At 45.8% G+C, this 27,009-nt stretch overlaps 2 protein-coding genes across 7 annotated transcripts in view; both read right to left on the bottom strand.

Annotated features, from left to right (window-relative positions):
- Positions 1 to 1,873: 1,873 nt before the first annotated feature.
- On the bottom strand, positions 1,874 to 12,608 carry BAG2 (BCL2 associated athanogene 2). 2 transcript variants are annotated; one of them, XM_046939285.1, is made up of 3 exons: positions 12,502 to 12,608; positions 3,349 to 3,458; positions 1,874 to 2,747 (listed from the first exon to the last, which is right to left on the bottom strand). In XM_046939285.1, exons 1-3 carry the CDS (start codon positions 12,537 to 12,539, stop codon positions 2,347 to 2,349), a joined length of 549 nt encoding a protein of 182 aa, XP_046795241.1. In that variant the 5' UTR covers positions 12,540 to 12,608; the 3' UTR covers positions 1,874 to 2,346. The 2 variants fall into 2 exon arrangements, with proteins under 2 accessions (XP_046795241.1, XP_419897.5); XM_419897.8 differs by lacking the exon at positions 12,502 to 12,608 and adding an exon at positions 9,217 to 9,440.
- Positions 12,609 to 15,761: 3,153 nt separating this feature from the next.
- The window catches only part of ZNF451 (zinc finger protein 451), a 41,185-nt gene continuing 29,937 nt past the window's right edge, over positions 15,762 to 27,009 (bottom strand). For all 5 annotated transcript variants that reach the window (XM_015284859.4, XM_040698423.2, XM_015284858.4 and 2 more), the window contains 2 exons: positions 19,593 to 19,667; positions 15,762 to 16,730 (listed from right to left, as the gene is read on the bottom strand). In XM_015284859.4, coding sequence (XP_015140345.2) covers positions 16,678 to 16,730; positions 19,593 to 19,667 — 128 coding nt within the window. In that variant the 3' untranslated portion in view covers positions 15,762 to 16,677. The remainder of the gene's footprint in view (positions 16,731 to 19,592; positions 19,668 to 27,009) is intronic.

The raw sequence follows: 27,009 nt of genomic DNA on the forward strand, positions 1-27,009 counted from the left end.
TCATAATTGATCTGGATAACATAGTGACACGGCTTAAATTAGCAACCTATTAATAGGTCTGATGCATTCTCTGAACGCAAACAGAGGTAAGCAGCGCATTGATTTTCATGCTTAATTTCATCTAAAGGAAAGTAGAACTTGTGGCATCTGTGTCTGCCTCTTGCCCAGGTATCTCAGGAATCTGGAAAGTAATACAGTGCTGCTTCCTCTTGCATGCAATTTAGCACACGGAAAAACCACTTACTTGCTTAACATCCCAAGAGGAATTATTTAGCAATGTTTTAGGGAAGCAGAAACTTTTCATGTGAGAAAACTCACCTATTTGTGCTGAGCGTTTTGAGGTCAGAGGTGAGTGCTCATGTGCTGTTAGGTGAAGGCCTCATGAAGACTGAAGCTGTCACACTGTTGAGGTGGGGCTTTTGTGTGCTGTGCAACAGCACTGTGCTCAGTTTTGGAAGCCAGATAGCTTCTACTGCCAGGCCTGAGGTAACCACCAGGAACAGCCGGGTGCTTTCAGTCTTGTTTGCAGGACTGACGTATGCTGGAAGGTGGAGCACAGCCTTGAGTGCTCAGGAAAGAACGGGCAACTTTGCTGCCTTTCCTACGCCTTCTTTGTCCCAGTTGTCTTAGGCCTGCTGAGCCTCATCTACTGTTTTGATTTTGACAACAGATAGCCCTTAAAAAATAACAACTTCAATACGTTTTTTTTCTTGGTTTCTATCACTTGTGTTGCCATCTACGTTTGGCTGCTTTAAGTTACTTTAACAGGGATGGATGTTGGAGAGCCAGTACGAAATGAGCAGAATGCACAGCAGGTGTTTTTTGCCATGGCTTACAGCTGTGTGAGGGCATGAGAGACACTTCAGACAGCACTGCCGGTTTTAAAGCTGGATTGTTCCATACTGTGGGATCTTTAATGGATGTGGCATGTCTGCTTATAGCACCAAGGACAGCAATAGTGCGTGTGTTCCTGACCTCGTGTGGCACAGATGACACAGCATTTGGGAAAGTGGAAGGCAAATCAGAAATAATTAAAAAAAATAACGAGTATCTTAAGCCAAAGTAAGTTGAGTCTACACTATCACCTCAGCCACTGAGCTGCAGACTGTGATGATGACTTCATTTTTGTCCTTGAGTTGCTTTGTTTTGAGTTGCTTGGCTTTGCAGGGCAGTTTTACCAGTGAGCGAGTGCTATAAAAACACTTGTAGTGATTGATGCGGGAAAGAGGGTTTCAGTAGGAGAGGAGGAAAAAAACCCTGCGTGTCCTGAATACCCTATAATGGCCATAAAAAATAAATAAAAATTGAAGAAATAAATATTCTAAGAATCACTATGCTATTTTCAATGTAAGTATTCCATGCTGCAATTTCTGAGAATCTTTCATGTATATTGTTATCATTATTCTTGGGAAGTAGGCACAGTCTCATAGCTGAAGACATGGTGGCTTTGGAGGTCCCCACCTCAATGCCACTTCTGCCCATGAGCGGCAGCAGCAATGCCCTTGCAGTGCCGGAAGCTCCCAAAGCACAGGGTATGGGTCCGACATGTGCAGAGGGACCTGAGGTGAGCTCCCAGCTTGGATGGGCACTGCGTGAATGCTGCTTCAGATGTGCAGGTTTCCTCACACCCAGGCTGCTGCAGCTGCCTGCACTGCTCTTCCCTCCCACAGTGCCAACAGCTGAGCTTCAACTGGAGATCAGGTCAGGGCTGAGCAGTGCAGCCCCCCTGCAGCACCAGCGGAATGCTGCCCTTCAGTGAACTAATGGCAGAACGACAGACTGCTCAGCGGGGACTATGAGCCTCCTCGGACACATAGGAGCTGTCATTCTCTTCTAAGTACGATAACAGTGCGGTAATGAGTAAGACATTGTGTTGTTTATGAAAATACAATATACAGTTTATTGATTTGTTGTTGTTGTTGTTTATTGCCAAGATTTGTCTTTTTTTTTTCCCCAGAAGTCTATTTCACACACTATGTATAGAGCAGAGAAAAGGTGGTATCTCAGTATATGACAAAACAAGGGTGGTTGTTTAAAAAAGGAGGAGAATGAAGGACAGGCAAGATTCTGATTGATTCTGACAGTTCAGCAGAAGCACGCTACAACTTGCAACAGAGCAGTATCAACTCTACAGAAGAAATGATGATAGCGTTCCTTATTGCTGAAATAAAACGCCAATGCTACCGAAACCCATAGAATGCCTGCACCTTGCAATCCAAGACACCGTGGCGCATGTGTATGTGTGTATATGCGTGTACTCGTAAACAGGGATTTTTCCTTAGCTTCCGTGTGCTTTTATGGAGACTTGATCACTCTGTGGTTTGCCAGAAGTAGCCACGAGGCAGTTTAATCCTGTTTGGTGTTGCAAGACTGCCGCATAGAGGATTTCTGATGCTCCAGCAACGTGATGGACTTCTCAGAATTCTCCAGGTTTCGGAGCAGAGTCTCTAGCCTTCTCTTGATCTTCTTCTGATCCTCAATAGCACATCCAATGACAACGGACTGAAATTTCTGATCGATGGGTCCTGCCGGCACGTCAGACGTGCACGCACCATAAAGTGACATTAAGCGGATTTTGGCGTCTTCCAAATCATCCAGGAGCTTGTTGACGATTTCATCGATCATCCTGGTGGCGTGCAGGAGGGATTCCTGCTGCTGGGCGTTCCGGATGGTTTCGACAGAAACCTCCACAGTGAGGGTTCGGCCCATCAGGCGGTTGGCGGTCAGGTTAAGTTCTTCTCTCTCACCTAAAGTGAAAGCAGAAGGTATCCTACGTTATTGGCTAACACCTTCCAGTGCCAATTACATCACCAAGACAAGCAAAGTGCTACCATTTTCCAATGTGGATGTTTGTTGTTGTCCTTTTTAAGAAGCGACAATCAGTGAGATTTCCAGGGGCCAGAGCTTTTCAATCTATCTGCCTGAGTGCCACCCGTGTCACAGAGGCTGGTGTCTTTTGATCTGAAATTAGGTCGTAAGCTTTACGAAAGGTATAAGCAATGCTTTTCCACTGCTGATACGGTGCTTGCTTTGTCACATTAAAGTAAAGCATCATATCAGGAAGCAGTAATCATTACGAACGCAGGCACGTGAAGGACGGACCCTCAATGCCACTGTGAGGAAGAGTATAAATATACAGCACCATGAAAGGCCACAGACAGAAGAGTTATTTTGCCTACCAGATGCAGTTAGAGGCCATTAACAAAAAGCAAAAGGGGACCGCAGAGTGAGGGAAGGCCCTTCGGTATCCTCTGCCAGCTCCAGCACGGTGCCGTTAGCACTGGAGCAGCTCCCCTTACTGTTCTGCCTTTAGGGCAGTCAGCAGGGGATGGCAAAGCAGTGTCTCACCTTCACTGATGTGCCTCATGTCCTGGCTGTTCTGTATGTTGTGGATCATTTCTAGCAGGGTTTCTTTTTCTTGTTCCATGGCAGATGCTGCGTCACGGAAAGCCTCTACCCTGGGCATAGTTAAACCAAACAAAATTTTTCAATAATAAGACAATTCTTCCCCCGTACAACTGCCAAGAGCTTTCAATTAAAAAAATAATCAACAAAAGAACCCCAGTGCAGGTGCAGTGAGCTCACAAATACCTGTGGTCCAGGCTCTCTGACTCCATGACCTCCTCCTATATAAGAACTTCATTTTTGAAGACGCAACATCATTTAAAAGGTGAACAAATGAGCCAATAAATAGAAAACAGCCAGCAATTACAATCTTAAATCATTTGTTTTACCAATAGCGCCACTGCATCCTACTGCACAGCCAGCCCGAGTACTCAGCCCAGCTACATCCATCCCTGCATCGTGGCCCCACACCAAACTGCAGATTGCCATCAGCTCTCAGCTGAGAGTGAGGCCCCACAGCCCCTGAAGGTGCAGGCTGGCAGCTGCATCCTGGGCTCCGCTCCCACAGCGCTTCCAGGGCAGGAGCACTACCACCCACCTCCTGGCCCCACGGGCTGTCAAACCCAAGCGTGCCTTTGGAAGCCTATGGCTCCTTTGTAGAGTGAGAAGAACGGGAAAGACAGGAAGGTGAGCGTGTTTTGTTGCCTTTATGGGGCAGTCCTGCCGAGCGCCTGCCTTCACGTCACTGTGGTTTGTTTCTCTCCATGAGAGATGCAGCAAACTGGCAGGAGGCTCTGTGACTCACAGAGGATGAAGCTCCGTTCTGGTCAGCTCCTATTTCTGGGCTTGCAGGAAAGCATGCAGTTGAGCCATCCTGAAATCAGACCCTTCCCCTGCACGACTCACTGTGCTGAAACTGACACGTGGCACAGTGCTGCCAAGGGGATGGGCACAAGGCACCACTGTGCCATGAGCTGTTCAGCCAGAGAGCTGCCCAGCTGCGTGCTGCAGCATTGCCACTCTTCATGATGCACAGTGCAGCAGTCTGGTCTGCAGCATGTGACAATACCACACGAGAAACTTGGGTCCCCATCCATAACCCATGGCTTGTTCCCTGCCACGGCTTTTAGGAGAGGGCTTTTGCTCAGAGCGATGTCACCTGGAGCAGCACAAGTGGAACAGCTGCCTAGGAGAGCAGGGCCAGGGTAGGCACCTTCCTGACTGTGCCTGCAGGACAAGGCTGGGCACTTGGAGAGACCCCCGGTCCAAACAAAGCATCATACGAGCCTGGCCAACGGCTTGGGGTGCTTTCAACACAGCTGGGAGACTTCGATACTGCAAACAGCCAGGGAATGCACCCAGCCTTACACATTCGTTAGGTCTGGCCAGAAAGCGGATGCAAACCAAAGCACTGCTAACTCTCTCCAGTTCATTCCTGCTTTAGAGTGCTCTTCACTGGCCATTTGCTTGACAAGCACTTCTCTTTCCTCCCAGTGCTGCTAACTCAATTGCTGGGCACCAGTGAGCCATACCCCTCTCGGCACCACAGCTGGGTACGGCCACAGCATGGCATCCGTCATCGATGGCTTCTTCTTCTGTGGGACTGGACGAGTCAGTGCTCCTTCCCCACAGGCTGGCAGGCAGCAGGGGTCGTGGGAAAGGTGGTACTGGGAAGAGGGAGGAGGCAGGTGGGGCCAGGAACTCACAGCCTCCAACGCTCACACCTCACACACGCTGAGCTCAAGGAATGGCTCTGTTTTACGAAACCTTTAGGCTGAGTTACCCAGTGAAAGCACACGCTTCAGGCCCTCCCTTTCATGTTAATGTGAGGAGGAATGGGAAAAGTTAATGCAATGCAAATTCTTGCCAAGAGCAAATATTCTTAATTGTTATTTTGGATGGGTTAGTAAGAGTAATAAGGCAGGTGGAGTCACTTCATACTTCAGATGTCAGCGCTTTATAATTTAGGAAGTCTAGCAGTATTTTCATACGTGCCTCACCGTGCCTTTTAAAAAAACAGCACTGTCACAATCTGCAAAGTCCATTCTGGTCCCCAGAAAACTCAGAATTAAAAGTGCAGAATTCCACTTTTAACAGCATTTTTACACCAACTCAGGTCTGGCACTGCCCTGAGTTAAAAAAGCAAAGGTCTGCCCTCAGTGACTGGGCTGACCTGCGGCTCCTACCAGCTCTGCTGGGCCCTATGAGCAGTGTGAGAGCAGCCCAGCAGCACACGGTGTGACCGGGGCTATTTCCAAAGAGAGTGCCTAAAATACTGCTGCTTCCAACATCAAGCTACCAGTCCATGGCCTACAAAGCCAGATTGTCAGAGACAGTGATTGTGTACAAAAAAAAATTACCAATCACACCTTTGATTGACGTACGTTTATAACCAAATCTTGACAACTGATTTATTTGCAGCAATGACTTCCTGGAAATCATTCTAACCACTTTGCAGAGTGCCCCTGGGATTTTCATGTTTTAGTGTGTTTGCGTCCACGAATAGCAGCCCCACAAACACCTGCTCTGGAACTGAGCACATCCCAGAGGAAGGGACAGGAGAGCAGCATCTCACAGCTTCCCCTCTCCCATGTCCAAAAATGCCCAGTTTGACCAATTGCTAGCAGCACGCCGGGCCTACAGAACCCTACAAAACAACCTCAGCTTTGACAGACCTGCAGGGCCCAGCACTCTGACCTCCACCTGGCTCCCAGGACCACTGCTGAGGAAATCACAGAATGGCCCAGGTTGGAAGGGACCTCAAGGATCATGAGTCTCCGACTCCCTCCACCACAGGCAGGGCCACCAAACTCCACATTTAAATACTAGACCAGGCTGACCAGGGCCCCATCCAACCTGGCCTTAAACACCTCCAGGAACGGCGCATCCACAACCTCTTCCAGCACCTTACCACTCTCATAGTAAAGAACTTTCCCCTGACATCCAACCTAAATCTTTCCTCCTTCAACTTAAAACCATTTCCTCTTGTCCTGCTGTTATCTATTCTTTCGAAGAGTTGACTCCCCTCCTGTTTATATGCTCCCTTTATAACCAGCCAGCAGCACCAGAGGGGCAGGACATGAGAACCTGCGAGCATTCACTCAGAAACATGCAGGCCTGGCTTCTGGAGTTCAGTCATGAGTCTGAGAAATGCACTCAGAGGACAGGAGAAAAGGGCTGAGAAAGGCACGGCTGTAGCTATGGGGAGCTGGAGCCCAAGCAGGGCCGGACTGCTTCAGGAACCCATGGCGTGGGAGGAAGGAAACAGCTCTGTACTGGCCCACGCAGGCAGGGAAACAGGTATGGATACATGCTGGGGAGATGCTGGGCAGGCTTTGTCAAGGTGATGGTTTGAGTTCATACCACTAGGTATTTCAGTGAATGACTTTCTTAAAAAAAAAAAAAAAAAAGAGAGAGAGAGAGAAAGAAACAAAATAAATCACTATACGTCAATACAATCTGAACTGGCAATATATAGCCTCTGCCCACAGAGAAGGGGGCCCAGAAAGGTCACAAGGGGGTATCGGATTGACAGACAGGATTACACACCCAGTCAGGCCAGTGGCCATTTCTGTGGGCTCCTGCACTGCCCCTCCCCAGCTTGCTCTCCTGGCAGTGAAGGAAGGCCAAGGTGCCTAAGGCAGACCCTGTTCAGGCTGTCAGGCCCGTGCCTTACTGTGGTGAGCGCAGCTTCTTTCTGCTGGGTGAAAATATCCAATCATACTCTTACTGGAGTGTGTCTGTTGCTCTGAGCATGAGTTCAATATTCCGTGGATTGTCTGAGACTAAAAGAACCATTCTTCGCTTCTGACTTCCCTTCGTCTGAGAGCGATGAGATGTGCCATGCCGTTCTTCCCTGCATGCCATGGACATGAGCAGAGCATTCCCCAGAGGAACAGGTGGGCCAACCCGTGCTTTGTTCCGCGAGCAGAAACGTGATATCCGCTTTCCTGGGACAGCTGCAATAACGCATTAACCACGGGCTTGCAGAAATAGCACACTGCAGCTCGCCTGCTGGAGGTGGAGGTGCATTTCCAAAAGGAATTAGGAACACTCCACGAGGCCTCAGCTTTTTTCCTGAAACACAGCTCAGCCAAAGTGCCAAGGCCAAGTGGGACCCTTCAGCTCGCTGTCCTCAGCTGCTCCTGCTGGGCAGTTTGTGGAAATGAGCAGTGGGGAAAGGGCTAATCCGGCAGAGAAGAGGACAAAAGGTACAAGGAGTTATAAAGGGAAAGAAAGAAAACAAAAGCAGGAGTCTGTGTTTGTGCCTGTGCATCGTTAGACATGGAACTACACGTCCCTTTAACGCTGCCATTGGAACACAGTGACTCATAAACAGAGAGCCGCTTCCAACCCCTGCGAGATCCCTTGGCACTGCACAGTAAGTTGGGGCAGCAGCACGTCCTGAGCCTCTGCCAATGCCTGCAGTGCCCCTCTGCTGCAGCGGGGGTCCAAACCTGGGCACCACCCAGCAGCAGCTCCCGAAGGTGCCTCAAATAACTGGCATCCAATAACTGCAAGGCCCCAGGGAGCCATGCACCCCTATGGCAGTGTGCTGGTGGGTACCAGCCCAAGGCAGCCCAGCTTGGCCGTTGGGTTGGTAAGGAGGGGAGAGCAGCTCAGAACAGCTCTTCCCAAAGGGATGTGTGCTGCTGAGGCCCAGCCAGCCTTAGGCCATCTCATAGCCAAGTGAAGCCCCTGAACAACCCCACGGTGTGCTATGGCAGTCCTCACTGGTGGCATTCACAAGTCACATCCCGCGGGGCTGCAGCTCAGTCACACCATCTGGAGGAGGAAGCAGCCCGGGCAATCTTCCTCCTGACATTCAGATGGCTTTAAAGTGAGGCACCTTCACAACTTACACACAGAAAAATCAAAACCTGGCTGACTTTAATCAGAGCTCTTTGCTTCTATTCTGCCATCATTCCACACTTAGAAATACACCTCTCTGAAAGGCCCACGGCAAGCGGGAGGGTTTCATTTTGGCCTTCATTTCTGGCTAATCAAACTGTCTGCTTTGTGTCAGAGTTGCTCAGCACATTTATAACCCACTTTTGCATACCCTCCTGCTTATCGAGCACAGCATTTTGTAATTACACACTACCGCACTCCATCTGGATGCGAGCAGTGAGACCTGTTTGCAGGCACTGACTTTGTTTAGTCAAATCCAGAGAAGCCTGGGAAGAGCTCCGAGGAGATTTAATCAGTGAAAGGATAACACCAGGCTGCTCCGTGGAGCTGCCTCCTGAATAATGCAAAGCGATGCAGGCAGAAAGGGAAAAACCCAGCTCTCGTTGGGCTCTGTAATTACAGAAAGACCTGGAAGCATCCCGGGTGGCTGTGAGAGCCGATCAATGCGGGCTGCAACGCGGGCTGTGTGGGACGGTAATACCGCTGGGTGATCCGCGGTGCCCACCTCAACCTAACGGTGGTGAAACACGGATTGCATCTGAAGCTATTAAAGAATACAACCATAGCACAGAGTGCAGTGCTGTTTGTACCACCGCTGAAGGTTTCAGAGAGGCAGACGTCAGTGCGGGCAGCACGGCGAGCACACGGAGGGTTTGGAAGCGCGGAACCTCGCCGCGCTCGGTGCCCGGCCTGAGAGAGGCACGGAGGGCACGAGCGTTACGGCACTCCTTTACCTCCGAGCTTCCAGCACCTTCCCACAGAGCCGCGGCCCGGCGTTAAACCCATCGGGCCGGGAAAATCGGTTTCTCTCAGAAAAACGCCTCTTTCCACGCACCCGTGCGCACGCCCCTCGGCAGCGGGCGGCCCCTCCCGGCAGCGAGGCGCCCCCGCCGGGCCCGGCCGTCCCCTCCCTCCCGTCCCAGCCCTGGGACCCGCGACCCTCCGCCGCCCCGGCCCCACCTGAGCTCCAGCTGGTCCAGGTTCTCGAGCAGGCGGCTGGAGCGGTCCGCCATGGAGGTGGAACGGTAGAAGCGGCCTCGGAGCTGCCCGGCGGACGGCTGCTGCTGCTGCTGCTGCGGCGGCGCGCCCTCGCTCGCCTTGGCGCTGATCTTAGCCTGGGCCATAGCACTCGCCCGCTGCCGGCGGCGGCGGCCGCTCCCTCCCCGCGTCCCGCAGGCGGCGGCGGCGGCCGAATGCCGGCGTCCCGCTCATGGCCAAAGAAGGAGCCCGCCCGCCGCCTGCCCCCGCGGCACCCCGCCTCCGCGCCCCGCCTCGCGGCGCGGCCCGCCGGGCACCGCGGCACGGCCCCGCGTCCCGGAGAAAGGCCGCCCCGCGTCCCGCCCGCGCTGACGCCCGGGGTCGCCACGCCAGCCCCCCGCGGCAGGGCGCCGAGTTTCCACAGCGCGTCCCGCGCACGATTCCGCGCTGGATGGCCTCAGCGCCCCGCAGCCCTCCTGACAGCAGCGCCGTATCGGCACCGGCGTCGTTTTTGCTCTTTCGCTGAAACTCGAGCTAAGGAAACGGAAGGAGGGCTTTTAGTGTCTACACTTAAGACGATGGTCATTATAGAATCATGCACGGGCTTGGGTTGGAAGGGACCTCAAAGTCCACCCAATGCCACCCCCATGCTGTGGGCAGGGCAGCCCCTCACCGGCTCAGCTGCCCAGGGCCCACCCAGCCTGGCCCTGAGCACCTCCAGGGATGGGGCACCCACAGCTCTCTGGGCAGCTGTGCCACTGCCTCACCCCCCCTCCAAGTAAAGAATTTCTTCCTAATATCTAACCTAAACCTCCTCTCTTTTAGTTTTAAATCATTTGCCCTTGTCCTATCACTACTGGACCATGAAAAACTCAGTCTCTCTCCTGTTTATAATCTCCCCTTAAATATTGAAAGGCAGCACTGAGGTTTTCCAGACCCTTCTCCCGATTGAACACACACAGCTCCCTCAGCCTTTCCTTACTGGAGATGTGCTCCAGCCCTCTGATGATCTTTATGGCCTCCTCTGGACCTGCTCCCACAGCTTCGTGTCTGTCTTGTGCTGTCAGTACAAGGACTGCAGAAAATTTGGAGGTCAGGGAAATTGGACTGTAAGCGGAGCCAGAACTGGCATTCTCAAAACCACAGTTCTTCAGATGATCCCATGAACAGCACCCCGGTGCTAACTGTAGGAGACCCTGACTCACTTCAAGAGGCAGTTCTAACCACTGCAGTCTAAGACAATACAAAAAGGCTTATGTTGGGAATTGTTTCTGTTCTCCCTCAATAACCAACAGAACAATATGTACATTTAATGGTAGGGAACACAGTGGAACCACAGTCAGTAATGTTGTTGGTGGGAGATAACGTTATCACTTCTCCATGTGGAACAGTACCTTCCATTAGAGGAGCTCAGGAACCAGCTCCCACAGAAACCCCTTGCTCCTCAAGTTCCAGCAATTCAAGGCTCTCTATAACTACCTGAAGGGAAGTTGTAGTGAGCTGGGGGTCAGCCTCTTCTCTCGTGTGACTAGTGATAGGACTAGAGGGAATGGCTTCAAGCTGCACCAGGGAAGGTTCAGGCTGGACATTAGGAAATACTACTTCTCTGAAAGGGTGGTCAGGCACTGGAATGGGCTGCCCAGGAAGGTGGTGGAGTCACCGACCCTGGTGGTGTTCAAAGAGTGTTTGGATGTTGTGTTGAGGGACATGGTTTAGCGGGAACCATTGGTGAAGGGTGAATGGTTGGACTGGATGATCCTGTGGGTCTTTTCCAACCTTAGCGATTCTGTGATTCTATGATTCTAAGGCATACCCAGGCTTTGCTTGCCATTGCTGTGACTGTTTAAAAAGGAATTTGCTTATCCCTAACTCCAGGTTTGGGCAAATACTGCATGGCTCCAGCAGCCCAATTTTTGGCACCCAGCTGAGAGGGATTGAGTTGCGCAGAGATACTGCTTTGTGCGCCTGTCCTGCCGTGAATCCAAATAGCTGTTTTCTCAGGCTTGTCCATTCAGAGTGCTATCATCTCCATAGCCCTCTCGTTAAATTAATTGCCTGAGTTTCTTTGTTTTACATAGATGGATAAGTGAGGCTTGTTGCCTGCAAGCTTGTGTGAACAACCTCACGTGAACTGCTCCAGCCATCTGACAACAGTCTGCGTAGAAGAGATTAATACCACTTCCCACCCCAAACACAAAACACAGAAAGCCTTTGTAGCCATGACACAATTTGCAGTCATTTTTTCCTAGGATCCTGCTATTGTTTCTATGCCAATTCATTACGTATCAGTCAGGCTGTATTTAAAAAGTAAAAAATCAAGTAACTGGCAGCTGCATGGTAATGAGCACTTTTTCCTTGCAGGTAGGAGCTGTAACAAAATCCAGGCACAGAAGGCTTCTTAGCTGTGTACAAATGCACCCCACGTGACCTATCCTCTGATGGCAAAATGTACTTTTTTTTACCCTGGGAGTGACAACAGCACAGTGGAACCAAAATACATAATAAAAGCAAAAATGGTCTTCCTGACAAAACTCATGATGACTGTCTGTGCAGCCTGGAGTCCCACGTGGAAACTTGCAGGCTGTGGAAACTGTTTTTCCTGCCCCAGAGAGGAGTAGATGTCCCCTTTTCTCCTCGGGTGCTCTGTTTCTTGGTGAGATATAGAAAGGGGCAGTTGTCACCACTTCCAAAACTGTAGGTGGCTGGGAGGAAGGCAGGGGTCAGTCTGTGAGGTAAGGGAGGTGGCCCACAGCTGAATTGTGGCAAGAAGTGTGGCAACACAGAAGGCAGCAATTAGACCCTGCAGGGCCAGACCATAGGAGGAAGAGGGCCCCTCACACACCTGAAGCCAAGCACAGGTTTAATGCTCCTCGTTGTCTGTGGTGAAGGTGGTGGCCAGGTCAGGGCTGCTTCATGCTTATGTCCCTCTGTCCCTGTCTAATCCACAGATGTTTCTGACTGGCTTGCACAGCCCAGACCCACAGGCGCTGGGTAGAGGTCTGCAAGGAGAAGGTGTGCATCTCATAGTGAAGTAGCAGCTCTCTTATTTAAACTACAGCACTGTGAAAAGTATATGTCACTGACAAAACAAAGCAGTATGTAGAGGGTTTTCATTCACACAAACAAGATCTGTCAAGGCAGCTGAAAGAGCAGGTTTCCTGGGCCTCAGACACTTGATCTATAGAAGTTCAGAGGCAGTGTAATGATCCACACCAAAAGCAGCAGCATCCCATTCCAACACTGCCTTATTCCAGACCTGATACATACCTTGTCACATACCTGAACACGTACATATGAGCTGTCATGGAAGAAGATCAAAGAGAAAGTCCACACCCATGGAAATGCCACGACAGATCCTTTTCCTCCCTTCAGATGCAGGACCTTCATCTGAAGAAGCTTCTTTATACACGGGTGTTATGGAAACACAACAGTTCCCATACATACCATAGGGGTGCAGCCACAGCCTTGGCCAGCCAGCCAAAGTTAGCTTAGAGCACAGGAAACAGGAGAAAAAAATGGGCCAACATGAGCTTTTAGGGTACGTCTTCAATCAAAATATGTGCTGCCTTGTTACAGGAGGCTGGCCCCTCACTTAACACCTGCTGAACCTGCTACCGTGCCTCCTGTTATTGCTACCAATGCTAATTAAAGCTAGCTTGTGTTTGCCTATATGCACAGTCATTTCACTGTGCAGGCAAGCCCTGCGGTCCCAAGCTTGTCAGAAGTCCTGAGCGAGGTCCTCTATCTCAGCATCCATCTCTGGGCTGCTGTGACCATTTCAGGGCAGGCAGTATTTTGTTCTCACGGAGAGGAACACAGCTCAAAGAGCCAGTGAATTCAGTGCAGCCACGGGTGCGAGGCATGTTTTCAACAGAGCTCTGAGCAAAACACAAACTGAGGAACTCCCAGAAAATCCGATACTGCAGTCAGAGAAAATACACTTCCACAGGTTTAGAAAGAGGACTTCAAATCTAACTTTCTGTGCATGCATAGCTTTGCCATCTGAATGCACACTTGTTTTATCTTGTCACTTACCTTAAATTCTGACTTACTTATCCCCACTTTTATAATATCTTGGACAATATTATTTGACCCAGAAAATTTGTGAATTAGCATTTCTAGAGGAAAGCTGGGGAAGGTTAGAAATGTTGAAGAAACATGCAGATGAAGACTTCATTGAAGCTGCTTAGCTGGAAAGAATTGCCAGAATGCATCTTAGCGTTAATGCCAGCCAATTCCTCTAAATTAATTTTGAAACAATTCGTCATCCATCCTCACCTCCTCCCAATTTACAGCAGTCACTGTAAACACCGCTAGGACAGCGTAAGCAGATGATAGAACACTTCCTTTTAAGAAAGACGGCAGCGTAACTTCATACCTCTTTAAAACTTCACCATATTTGGTAAAGATTTGGTAAAGCTTCGCATTCTGTGAGTGCTATAGGAACAGCAGAGGTCATTTCTGTACATCTCGAAGAGCAAAGAAAATCAAGTCATCACCCAAAGACATACCACTACTACCTATACAAAGCAAGTAGCTTATAGTAAGCTAATCTCATCCCTTTGTATTCTTGTATTTATTATTAAGCTCTACAGAAGCAACCAGGCAGGCATGAAGTTAAAGGCAACAGCGTGTTACAGCTGCACCAATTTATCTGGTATCTGAACTTGTCTCTGAATATGAACAAAATAGAGGTATTCTTTCAGCTGAAAGAATAGGGCGGTAAAGCACCACCAACATGAAAACCTTGTACCAACCCTGACTGGCTATGGTATGGGCTTTGTTGTACTTAAGGCATGCACTAAGCAGAAATTAAGAGCATTAAAATGGGCTGCTGGTGGCTGCCAGCTAGAGATGAGTTTTTCCCCTCATTATAGATGAAAGTAAAAAAGCATCACATGATTACTTTTCAGTAACAAAGAGTGGACTTAAACATCAGCACAGAACCAAATTCTCTTAAAAAGAGCAAGAACAAAGGGATGCTGGGCAAGCTTCTTGTATCATACAGCTTGTGCTCGTAAATGCAGGCAGATCTCACAGAATACCCAGGGCAAACCTCAGAATTTAGCCAGTTGAACAAGACTTCCCAGTCAGAAACATTAAATTCTGAAACACAAATGTTTACAAGACACTTATTTCAGCTGAAGAACAAGGTGCAGTACCATGAGAAGCTGGTGACTAACAAGTCACACGTCTGTACATGCAGGGTTTTAAGAATCCTCATTTTCTCTGTTCTTCTGGAAACAGAAGTTATCAGAGGCCTGTAGCGGCAGAAAACCTTGCGAAGAAAAATTTCAGAGTATGAGTCTCAAAGGATAATAAGGACAGATTTCAAGACACAGATAATTCTGTAGACTACTTCTACTGTAAGAAGAACGTAGACTAGAAGCCTAGCCGGTTTATTAGAGCCACAGAAGTAGAGGTCGGGATTTGCTACTCGTTTCAGTAGGCAGATGAGGAGGCCGGTACGTCAGGTCTAACTTCAATAATTACAGCTCCAAGGGTAGAGAATCTATATGCACACAACTTTTTTTAATGCAATTTATTAAGTCAAGGCTCATTAGGTAAAATCAACCTTAAATTTTATGACAGAAAGAAATATGAGGAATAAAGTTTATGTTCAAGATCTAACGCAGCAGACTCTAGAGAAGACTATCTAGCCAGGTTTTAGACATTTCCTGTCAAGCAAAGAACTTTCTCAAGATGAAACATTTCTTAATGAGAAAAGAATTGCAACCAGAGTGTCTGTGCTGAAGAAACCTTCCCAAAACCTCTTACTTGGACTAAGGAAAGCTTTTCTCATTCCACTTTATATTAGAACTCAGTGTGAAAAATTCTGAAATTGATTTAGCTTGAGTCATTAGCTGAAGGCAACTCAGCGTCTCGTAGAACAGTGCTTGCTCAGCAGCAGTATGGCACTGCACACTCCAAACTGAACTATTAATCCAAAATTTACAGTGGGAAAGCAAGCAGCTGACGCAATGGAAAAACATCATGAGATTCTGTTTACTCTGTAGCATTTTCAGAGCCAATCCACTGAAAGTGTTCTATCTGTTTTCTGGAGATTCAACTGTTTCTTCAGGTTGTATGATTGCCAATGAGTTTAGAGATAAAACTAGTGAAGAATCTGATGAGTTGCTTGAGAGATAGCAAATACATCAGGAAAATCAGTCTCAGTGTACCAGCTTTTCTAATCATGATGACATACAGTAGTTATTCTAATTCTTTGGAACTGATGGCAAGTAAAATCTAGCTTTCCTCTTCTCTTACTCTCCAAAAGTAAGTATTCCTTTGCATAATAAATATTTAGATTTACAACAGTTGCAAGCAAACTCACAAGGTAAGGGATAAAAAGAAAAGCTGGCATTTTGGTACATCAACGTTTCTTACCGATTAACAACAACCATTATAAAGTAGAATAAGCTGGTAAAGCTGGACAGCTTGCGTTAGTATTTTAAAAGAGGAAAATGAGAAAGGTGCCATATACAGCTTCGTTTTAAACATGAAAATAATTATTCACTTAAAAATAAGGACAGTACAAAAACAATGACCACAATTTCTTTATCCCAGGCCACGTCTTCATGAACAGAAAGGACCAATAAAGATGACCAGTATATAGGAATTATACATCTGAAATTCGTTCATGTCTATTTCAAACTGGAACTGGAAAGTTTACTTAGCTTTTGTTCACTTTCTAATTTGTTCCTTCCTTAGATCAGAGAGAGGTACCAAACCTGGCAGACTTCAAGCCAACACTTCCATGCTACTACTGAAAAAATAGACACATTTATAAAAATAAAGGTAACAGAAACTATCTGTGCAGTTCGTGGTCCTGATTCTGCCATTTATAACAGACAGCATATAGAAAAAACTGTGGTCTGTAAGACGAGACCATCCGCATACAAGAGTTGAGACTGTATGTTCAATTTATACATCCAAGAACTAAGCTTCTCTTTATAACAAGATTAGCTAAGCAAGTCAGTCCGAGACAATTGAAGTTTACTATTTTTATCTGTTGCAAAGACCACATGAAAAAGTAAATAAAGACAATCACATTTTGTGACAGAAAAATTAAATATAAGAACCAATTATTAAAATAATTAAAACAGAACAAAAAAGAACCAAACACATCGTAACATCAGCCCACTGACTGGGCAACAATTTATACAGCTAGACCAGTGAGACTTCGCCATCATCCATTAGAAACAGAACGTGTAAAGGCTTAAAAATATATTTTTATCATACAGAATATACTGCAGCAGATATCCATAAACTCCAGCTGCCCATCAGCATGACAGAGAACATGAGATTATAGATCTAACAATTCAAGATACAGACATGTTTTTGAAGCAGTATTTCTAGGCCTTTGTAAATAGATGAACAAGCTTCCATTTTTGTGAGCAGCTTTGATGACACAGTATTAGCATACAGAAGTATTTTCATTTACATTTCCTCAAGGCTTCTCTTGATAGCTTCTTCTAATTCTGCATCATCCTCTGTATGAATACAAAAAAAGATGATAATTTCAAACGATGGTTGAAATTTGATGGTACTCAAACACAACTGCATTACTGTTACTACATAAAGCAGCAGATTACTTCTGTGGGCAATGTCAGCAGACTGAAAAAAGAGGGCACAAAATCCAAATGAGAGTTATTTCCCTTCTTACATCTTCTGGCGTGTTTGAGAGGCAGCATAAAGAAACAGCCTCTACAAAAGAAACTTCTACTACATCAGCTAGGGGCAGCATGGTGATTAGTTTGAGACTGTAATGCAACAGTGTACTTATTGGTCACATATCAAGATTAGCACCCATATGTATGCACCAGTAAAATATTAAAATAAAAAAGACAGACACACAAGACTAGCAGAGAGGTTTCAGTGTTTTCACTCCAGCTCCTTATCAACAGATACTTTGATATCTAAATTGTAATTTGCCACTACTGCTGTAACTCCTACTAGGAGGACATAAGTAGAGATAAAGCCATTAACTATAAGAATAGTCCAGTTCAGGGCTGTAATATTTTTGATGGTGGGAACAAGCCTGCATGGGACTCATCTCATTTATTAACAACCTCTCATAACACCCTTCATAATTCTCTAAATAGAAGCCCTGTTTCGGCCTTACCTTTAGGTTGTGTTAGGCACTAACTGTTTGGTGGTAGTGAATTACATATCCTAAAGATAAACGTGGTAAATAACACTGACATTGCTAGAAAAATTAAAGAAGCTTTCAGATAACGCTATCATTCTTAAACAACTCATCTTCTCCTTTTGGGGGACACAGGCATGTTCTAGAACAAAAAGATGACTGGTTTATTTCCTATGACAAAGGAAAATGAATAACTACATATATCACAGAATCACAGAATTGCAGGGGCTGGACGGGATCTCGAGAGATCACTAGTCCAACCCCCCTGCTAAAGCAGGTACCCTAAAACAGGTTGCACAGGTAGGCATCCAGACAGGTCTTGAGTATCTCCATAGAAAGAGTCTCTACCACCTCTCTGGGCAACCTGTTCCAGTGCTCCATCACCCTTACCATAAAGAAGTTCTTCCACATGTTAGTACAGAACCTCCTCTGTTCAGGTTTTAGGTCATTGCTCCTTGTCCCATCACTACACACCACTGAGAAGAGCCTGGCCTGGTCTATTTGCTTCCCACCTCCCTTCAGATATTTATAAACATTTATCAGATCTCCTCTCAGTCTTCTTTTCCGCAGGCTGAACAGACCCAGGTCACTCAGCCTTTCCTCATACAGAGGTGCTCTGGGCTCTTTATCATCTTTGTGGTCCTCCGCTGGAGACCTTCCAGGAGATCCCTGTCTTTTTTGATCTGAGGAGCCCAGAACTGGACACAGTATTCTAAAAGTGGCCTGACCAGGACAGAGTAGAGGGGGAGGATCACCTCCCTTGACCTGCTGGCTGTGCTCTTTTTAATGCACCCCAGGATACCACTGGCCTACACACACAAACATAACATTTTAAAGATTTTCATTATAGCTATGCACTTGCTGTACTTGAAGTTCATATTTACAGTTTTTTGCAAGACCTCGGTTTGAAAAAGAAATGGTATCAATAAATGCTCTCTCGTGTCAGTAAACCCATATTCATCCAGCTGGACTTTCTTGCAACGTCTGACACTACTGAGAATGAGGTTAGTTTCTGAAACAAAAACAGCAGACGGTCGTGGAAACAAAGCCCCACCTACAGGCAACTGCTCTCATTAAAATAAGTTGTCATTAAATCACTAAGATTGTTCAGTTAAAAAGAGTATGATTGAAACTATGACTCTGTTACTGACGTCATACAGTTTATTCCACAGTGACACCTGGATTGTCCTGTGTTCTCTGGAGCTGCTGAAGCAACTTTTTCTGCCCCCAACACTTCAGCTTTCTCCTCTCAGCAGTTCCTAAGCTCTTTTTCCTTTTTATCCATTTCTGGGGTTGATTTTGCCTCCTCATTCCATCTTACTCAATTCTACAGCCATGCACACCGCTGAAGCCAGGCTGGCTCAGAAGCTCAGATGTCTTCTGTACAGAGACAGAAGAACAGGGACAACTCGTATGTACCAAACACCACCCACTACTGGGAATATCCAATGCTGGGGGCACCCGAACATGGCAGACTTTCGGGACTATAGATGAATATGCTCTATTTTTTAATAACTTTGATTAACAGTTTGTAAATGTGTAATTGAATACATCCTGGGAAGATTCGGTTATTTTTATCATTGCATTTGTATGATGTATTTATTTTTACTATTATTAAAGTTGTTTTTATTTCTATCAAGTGGAAAGTGAGAGTCAATCCTCTTAAGCAATACGTTACTTTCAAAGTGCACTGTAATCTGTTATCAGAACTAAGTGGCCACAATGCACAAGCACCAGCATTCAGCACAACAGCAAAAGGATGAAAATACTTTCAATAAGGAAAGATACGGTGTGAGGAGATACCCATACTGCTGATTCAAACCTGTGCATTCATCTACAGCTCTCTTTCAGGAGACAACAGCGCTTTCTTTAGATACGATATCCAATTTTGAACTACAACAGTTCTATTCCCAGTCAGAGTTAATACTGAACTGGTATCAAGTGAGCTCAGTCACGTCTTTAACAGCACAACACCCAGTGGTGAACCAATAAAAATAAATGTTGAGTCTGCTGGCATACTTTCCAAGACAGGAAGTTACTTTTTCCTTTTAACTCACAGTATTCTTAACTACTCGTGATTCCTCAGGATATTTTTGAGAGTATTCTTAAGAGGTCACTTGATGTAAAAATGACTTTAAGTTTAGCTTCTGAATCTCCTGCAAATAATAGCACTCTTGAAAATAAAGAAGTAAAAATTAAAACAGACCTTCTTGTTTCTTTGTTTCTTCCAAACTCCTTTTTATTGTTAGTTTGGTATCGTCATCCTCTTCACTATCGGAACCTTAAATGCACAAATTAAATATACATTAAACATTGCTTCTAAGAAGAAAAAAGTCACACACCTCTTACGTTTCTTTTACTATAACAGCATTGTAGGCTGTATTTGAACTGCCCTTGTTCCTATCTGAAAATCACGGCAAAACACGTTACACTGTGTATATACAGTGGTATACAGCTGTATTTTGAAGTGTCTACTAGGAATTGGTGCACCTAAACTTTTCAATGGAGTCTGAGAAAACTAAGGGTTAAAAACCAAACAAGTCAATTAGTCCCATCACATATTCATTTCCTCCCCAGAGGCTCTTGCTGTTTTGGGAGATGGTCTCTGTAATGAGGTTGCATAACACCCACAACAAACTAGGTCTCCTCTACGGTCACAGCAACAGCAGCATTTCTCCTCACATATTAGCAAACAGACACACTTCTGATTAAGTTTAGAGGCAAAGAACATTCTGATACAGACATCTAAATTACTGACTGCGTATCAGTCTTGGAAGACTTGTGACTTCCTAAAATTTCAAGCCTCTGGCACATATACCTTGTCTTAGCAGCAGCATTACTGACTCTCCTATTTCCAGGAGTAAAATCCAGCAGCTAGTATCAAACAGAACTCACAAGTCCACAAAGATGCCAGAAACCTCTGGGTATCTACTGCTATTAAAAACGCCTTTCTCCAGTCACTTAGCAGACTGCCCGTGAAACCTTTTTGGAGCTGCCAGCTATCTGGGTAGAACAGATACCTCCCTATATATCACCAACCAAAGCAAACAAAACAGAAAAAAAAAACACAAAAACACACAAACCCAAACCAAACACCATTAAAATCACTTATAAAAAATACAAAGAAAGAACGACTACACATGTGGCTTCGCCCACTTATTAATAACCATTATGGCCTAAAGTGTGATGATGTGCCCCCCCCTCACTCTTCCCTCTCCAGCCCGACCATTTCACCACCATACTGGTTCCTTTCCAGCTTTGGCTGGCTGCTGGAGAAACCAACACCTTGCTCATGGCTGATGGCTAATCAAGCAAGCACTGGCCCAACCACAACCTCACCTCAGTGCTAGACAAAAGCAGCATGACTATGACACAATCGCCTTACCCCATAAGTAGGGAGCAGCCCACAAGCCCATTCAGCTCTACTGCATGATAGTGAGCAGTACAGCAGGTTTTCATAGAATCATAAAATCATTTGAGTTGGAAGGGACCTTTAAAAGTCATCTAGTCTAAGTCCCCTGCAATGAACAGGGACATCTACAGGTAGATCAGGCTACTGATCCAGCCTGAGCTTGAATGTCTCCAGGGATGGAATACCCACCACATCTCTCGGCAACTCATTCCAGTGCTTCACTGCTCTTATTGTAAACAACTTTTTTCTCATCTCCAATCTCAGTCTCACCTATTTCCATTTGAAACCATCTCCCACTGTCCTGTCATAACAGGCCCTGCTAAAGAGTCCGTCCCCTTCTTTCTTGTAGCTCCCCTTCAGATACCAAAAGGTCATTATCAGGTCTCCCTGGAGCCATCTCTTCTCCAGGCTGAACAGCCCCAGCTCTGTCAGCCTGTCCTCACAGGAGAGCTGTCCCACCCCTTGGATCATTTTTGTGGCCCTCCTCTGGATGCACTCCAGCAGGTCCATCTCTCTTCTGTACTGAGAACTTCGTGTCTGGACACAGTACTCCAGGTGAGGTCTCACCAGTGCACAGAAGAGGGGCAGGATCACCTCCCTCCACCTGCTGGCCACGCTTCTTCTGATGCAACCTAGTTGGCTTTTTGGGCCACGATGGCACACTCCTGGCTCGTGTCCAGCTTGCCACTGACCAGTATCCACAAGTCCTTCTTGGTAGGGCTGTGTTCCATCCTTACATCCTCCAGCTTGTACTAACAGCAGGGATGCCACAAGCTAGATGGAAGAGCTTGCACTTGGATTTATTGAACCTCATGAGGCTTGCCTGGGCCCACTGCTGGAGTCTGTCTAAGCCTCTCTGATGACATTACATTTCTTAGGTGTGTTGACTGCACTACACAGCCTGATATCATCTGCAAACTTGTGTTCTTGCAAGTGCTGAGAATGCACTTGATCCTACTGTTCATTCACTGATGAAGATATTAAACAGCACTGGTCCCAGTATTGACCGTTGAAGGACACCACTGATCATTTAAGTTGGGATACCTCTCAAGGTTATAGCAACCTTGACAACAAGACACCTTGCTGTACAGATCTTCAGTAAATGATCAGTAGTTTGCTTTATAGAATCACTTGTCCACTCGCCCTGCTAAAGCAGGATCCCTACAGTAGGTTACACAGGAAAGCATCCAGGTAGGTTCTGAATATCTCCAGAGAAGAAGACACCCCAATCTCCCTGGGCAGTTTGTTTCAGTGCTCTGTCACTCTCAAAATAAAGACCTTTCTCCTCACGTACATATGGAATTTCCCATGTTCTAGTTTCTGCCCATTGCCTCTTTTCCATCATTGAATACCAATGAAAACAGTGAAGCTAACAAAGTTTAAAAGCCTAAGATTACATCTTAGATTGAATGTGCACATATAATCCCCCTTAGACATAAACTGTTGACCAAGTCTGAGACCAGAAATGGATCCAGCCACACCTAGGCTCCTGACCTCCACAGCTGAAGGAGTTTATAAAGCAAGGGGGTCCACTCTGAACCTTGTGAGTCAATGGGAGGGTCCCCAGTTGAATGTTTTGACCCCTACCCTCTATGCTGTAAATAATCAAATGTACCTTTCCATCTCAAATCTTGTCATCTTATTCATGTTTAAGCTTTATTAAATCACTGCTTTCTATCAATAAATATATTGCTGTTTCTGTCTTAGAACTTAAATGGATAATTCCATCTGTGACAACCTGCTAGAGATCTAACAGTTGAGGCAGTCACTCCCTAACTCATTTCTGGGTGTAAATATAATGGAAGAATTGAGATCTTGAGACCAATAAGTAGCAAGGCATAGTACAAGAGATTCTCTGGTTTGCTGCCATTTTAAATAAAAATGCATTCAGAGCTCTTTTCTGGAGGTGGTTTTTTTTTTTTGGGGGGGGGGGGGGGGGGGGGGGGGTGTTTTTTTGTTTCCTTTCCCCAGGCAATTTGACAAAAGAAGTTGGCAAATTGGAAAGGCAGTATTCTTTAGACTGCAACTTGCAAGGCTGGTTAAATAGCAAAGGATTGGAGCAGTCAGAAATTCAGCAGCTTCTTTCAGATATTAGCTAAACAAGTCAGCTTTCTTGGAACTGGTTATTGAATCACAGAGTATTTACCACAAGAGAAATCACAGCAGCAACTCACTGACACAGTGCTGGAGCACAGCTCATTTCTGCTTACTCCTGACTTACCCAACAGAGGCAGAAGGCAAGCCTGAGACCCATTTTTTCCAGAATACAGCAGATTACTGACTGAAGTGGATTTTAGTGTCAATTAGAATAGTTATGAATATTCAAACAATTTGTAGATAAGTTACTATTTCAGTTCATTTAGAAAGTCTAGGACCTTAGGTATTAATTCAGGCCTCATCTTTCTGATTTTATATATATATATTTTAATTTACCAGTCACACCACTTTGATTACACTGCTGTAATAACGCGGGGTACACATCAATACTGGAACAGAGGTATGCACAAACTAACATGCAAAACATTTAAATGTCTTAAAAATAAGTTGCCCGTTCCATGAATTATCATTACTACTGATATGCAATAACCGAATACTGCTGAGTAGTTACATCAGGGACAGGTTTGTTTAAAGCACAGATGAAGAAACACCATTCCACTGGCTACACCTCTAAGCAAGCCTACTTCATTAGTACATATGGCTCAAAGCCTCTGTACATGAAAGCGTAGTTCAAACACAGTAAGTGGTAGGTGTCCAATCATATACTGAGCTTTCCACATATTAATCTCGGTTCATAAAATAAACTGCAAATCAATGACTACGATAAATTGAACCAAGAGAGTTCAAAGAATCTATGAAACTTGAAAACAATTAGAACAGATGATCTTCTGCTTAGTTGGAGGGGAAAAAAAAAAATCAGCTCAGACTCAAAGCAGGTTCAAAAGCATGTTAGAAGTCTCATGAGCTACACTCTGTCTCCAGTGATCTCAAGGTTGGTCACTGTTTGATAGACTTCCAGCCCCCACCTAACTATACTGATGAATATTCAACTTCCCATGAAAGTAGTTGCTGGGCTCTTTTAGATCTTTGAGTTGGTAAAAGCTAACTCATTAAGAGGCCAGTAAATGGCCAAAAGTTATCTAGGAAAGAATCAAGTATGAAATTCATCGGTTGTCAATCAAATGGATGGAACAATCAACTGATTGAACAGATTCATTTTTAAGTCAGAAAAAACTGGGCTGACTTTCCACACTGCAGAGATCACAGTGATTAATCAAACGTTGTTTGTAGAATGCCTGCATCCTGTGGCTGAACTCTGCTTTCAGCAGATCCTGGATTCTAGTCAATACGCTCCATGCAAGGACCCCAGAATTACAGAACGGCTGAGGCTGGGAGAGGCCTCTGGAAGCCACCTTGTCTCCCCCTCTGCTCATGTATAGTCATATAGAACCACAGATGTCCAGGTCTGTGTCCACGTGTCTTCGGGGCACCGCCAAGACGCTGTACTGGGGAGCCCAGAACTGGACAAGGATGGCCTCACCAGTGCTGAGCAAACAGGAAGTATCACCTCCCTCAACCTGCTGGTACAGGCCTCCGAATGAGGCTCAGGAAGCTGTTGGCTTTCTTTGCTTCAAGAGACCATTTCTGGCTCATGGTCAACTTGTGTCTGCCAGGACACCCAGGTCCTTTTCTGAGGAGCTGCTTTCCAGCTATCAGGCCCTCAGCACGTAGCAAGGTTGATCCTCCCCAGGTGCAGAACTTCACAGTTTCCCTTTGTTGAACATCACAAAGCTCCCGTCAGTCTCCTTCTCTGGCCTGCCCAGGTCCCCCTGATCTATCAGACACTTCTCCCAGTTTTCTGTCTCTGCAAACTTTCTGAGGGTACATTCGTGTTTAATCATCGAAATCATTAGTGGAAAAGTTAAAGATGACTGGATCTAGCACTGATTCCCAGAGTACACTGACAGTTACCAGCCTTCAGCTCGACTTTGCACCACTGACCACCACACCCTCTACATTTGGCCATTCAGCTGGTCTCCAACACAACCCACCATCTGCTCATCCCACCCACGCTTCCTCAGCTTGTGCATACTTCATCAGCATACACCTCTGCTTTTGCTGGCACCTTTGAAGACATAGCATAAATGAGAATGTATAACCTGAAGAAATCAGGCATTTCCTGTTTCTCTTGTAAGAAAGGCTTAGCATACTCCACAACTCCCAGAAACTCTGCGGTCAGAGAAGAAGCAATTGCCCAATTTATTAGTCAGGACATCTTAAGATACAACCTCTTCTCTGGTATGTTTTGTTAAATACGCAACAGCTAGGAAACTCCAATGGTATCCCTTCTCTCAAAGAAATCCTGCTGCTCTCTGCTGTTCTCATATATTGCCAAATTCCTGATTGAAGGAAAAAAAAATCATGAAAACAAACATTGTACAAGCATAGAGCTCAGTGATCAGGAAGATTAATCCTAAAGATGGGAGTAGACACAGTAACATTCCTTGAGAGATACAGTACAACAGCACTTCCCAAGCCTCAGAAACCTGTTCTGGAAAGGGATGGTTAAACTGCCACACAACACAAGTGTCACCCCTTGTCCTGACACCAAAGTGTCAGCCTGAATCTGGATTAGCTGCCCACACGTCCCAGAATAATTCCTCTCCTCTGGCACTCTTCCCTTACAGCCTCCTAAGCTACCACCACTCCCTCAATAGTTTCTATCAGGTTTGCTGGTTCCCCCGTCATGCTGAAAAATGGGATTTCCTTTCCCTAACTTTCCCATACAAACACCTCATGACTGTTTCACACATTAATCACGCGTGAATTAATTGCACCCTACCTCCCTTTCCCTCTCCTACAGTGTTTTCTCTTAGCCTTTTCACTAACTCCTTATTTCATCGGTCTCTTCATCATCCCAATACACAGTGACATAAATATCACAAAACTCTCTCCAATCACTGTCCCTTTTCCTTTTTACGTCTATTAATCACGTACGTTTGTGATCATTTTGCCTTTAAAACAATGACCCTTGCCTTCCTTTTGTTTATTCCTTCTTCACTAAATCCCTGGGGGTTCTTCCCCACCTACTCCTCCCCACTATCTATGACTCTGATCTCTGTTTCTTTGTTAGGCGACATCATCCATAAGTGCAATTGCATCTGCTCCCTGCTGAGGGCTCAAAAGTCCAGAACGCCATCTCTTCCTCTATGCAAACTAAAGCTTCATTCTGCATATCTCTCTCTGCATGCCTTCATTCTGTGCAGCATGACTAAAAATAAAGCTCTATCCCCAATTCTGCTTTAATTGCATTTTTTTTTTTTTTGAAACTGCAGCCAATATCATGGTGGTCACACAGACTTTCATTTAATCTTCATCTTAAACACCTCTCTAAAAATTCACAATCAGGTTAAACTAAACCTTGAAGCTTTGTTTTTATGGTCTGGATGGTGAGGTCTTCCCAGTTCATCCACTTGGTTGGAATTCTTGTCGAGGCTCATTATCTTAAGTCATAACATACTTCTTTCTCCCTAGGGCATGTATATATATATTCAAATATACATCTAAGGTATGGCACTGACATACCAAAGCTTCCTATGGTAGCTAAACACAAGGCCACAATTCAAGGGCGACTTTCTTATCAGTTCCTACGGCTGTAGGTTGTGGCCACTGTGATAACTGTGTAAATAAAGCAGTAAGTGCAAAAACTGTACTCATGGTGCAGCTACCATGCATCACACTACAGATGCTCACGCTCTTCGTGTTAAGCCTCTTTGGACAGCAGGGGCTGGAAGCTGTAACCTAATCATCTGCAGTCTGACACCTGTGCTAACTGAAAATTCAGGAAAGCATCATATATCACTACGTCATTGGTTCTGACAATCTCATGAGGCAGCCGGGCTCCTTAAAGAAGAAAGTCCCTTGACTTAGGAACTCAAGCAATTAAGTAATCTGAACATGAGTTTCTGAGAGACACAGCTAAGCTGAAGTCCTCAACTTATACAAGAATTGTTTCTGTCAACAGAATTTCTGGCACTCGTACCAGTGTCAGCATGGTCATGATGATCCCTAACCTACCACCAACTTTGCCCTGAGCACTGTCCAGCATTCATTAGAAGTGCACTTTGTAGCAGTACTGGCACTGCTAGAGACCTGGTGACAAGATATAGTCAAGGGATTGTGCTGTTTTTCTGCATGCTGCAAACCTCTGTTG

Source organism: Gallus gallus, chromosome 3, assembly GCF_016699485.2.
Source record: "Gallus gallus isolate bGalGal1 chromosome 3, bGalGal1.mat.broiler.GRCg7b, whole genome shotgun sequence".
Taxonomy (NCBI): Eukaryota; Metazoa; Chordata; class Aves; order Galliformes; family Phasianidae; genus Gallus; species Gallus gallus.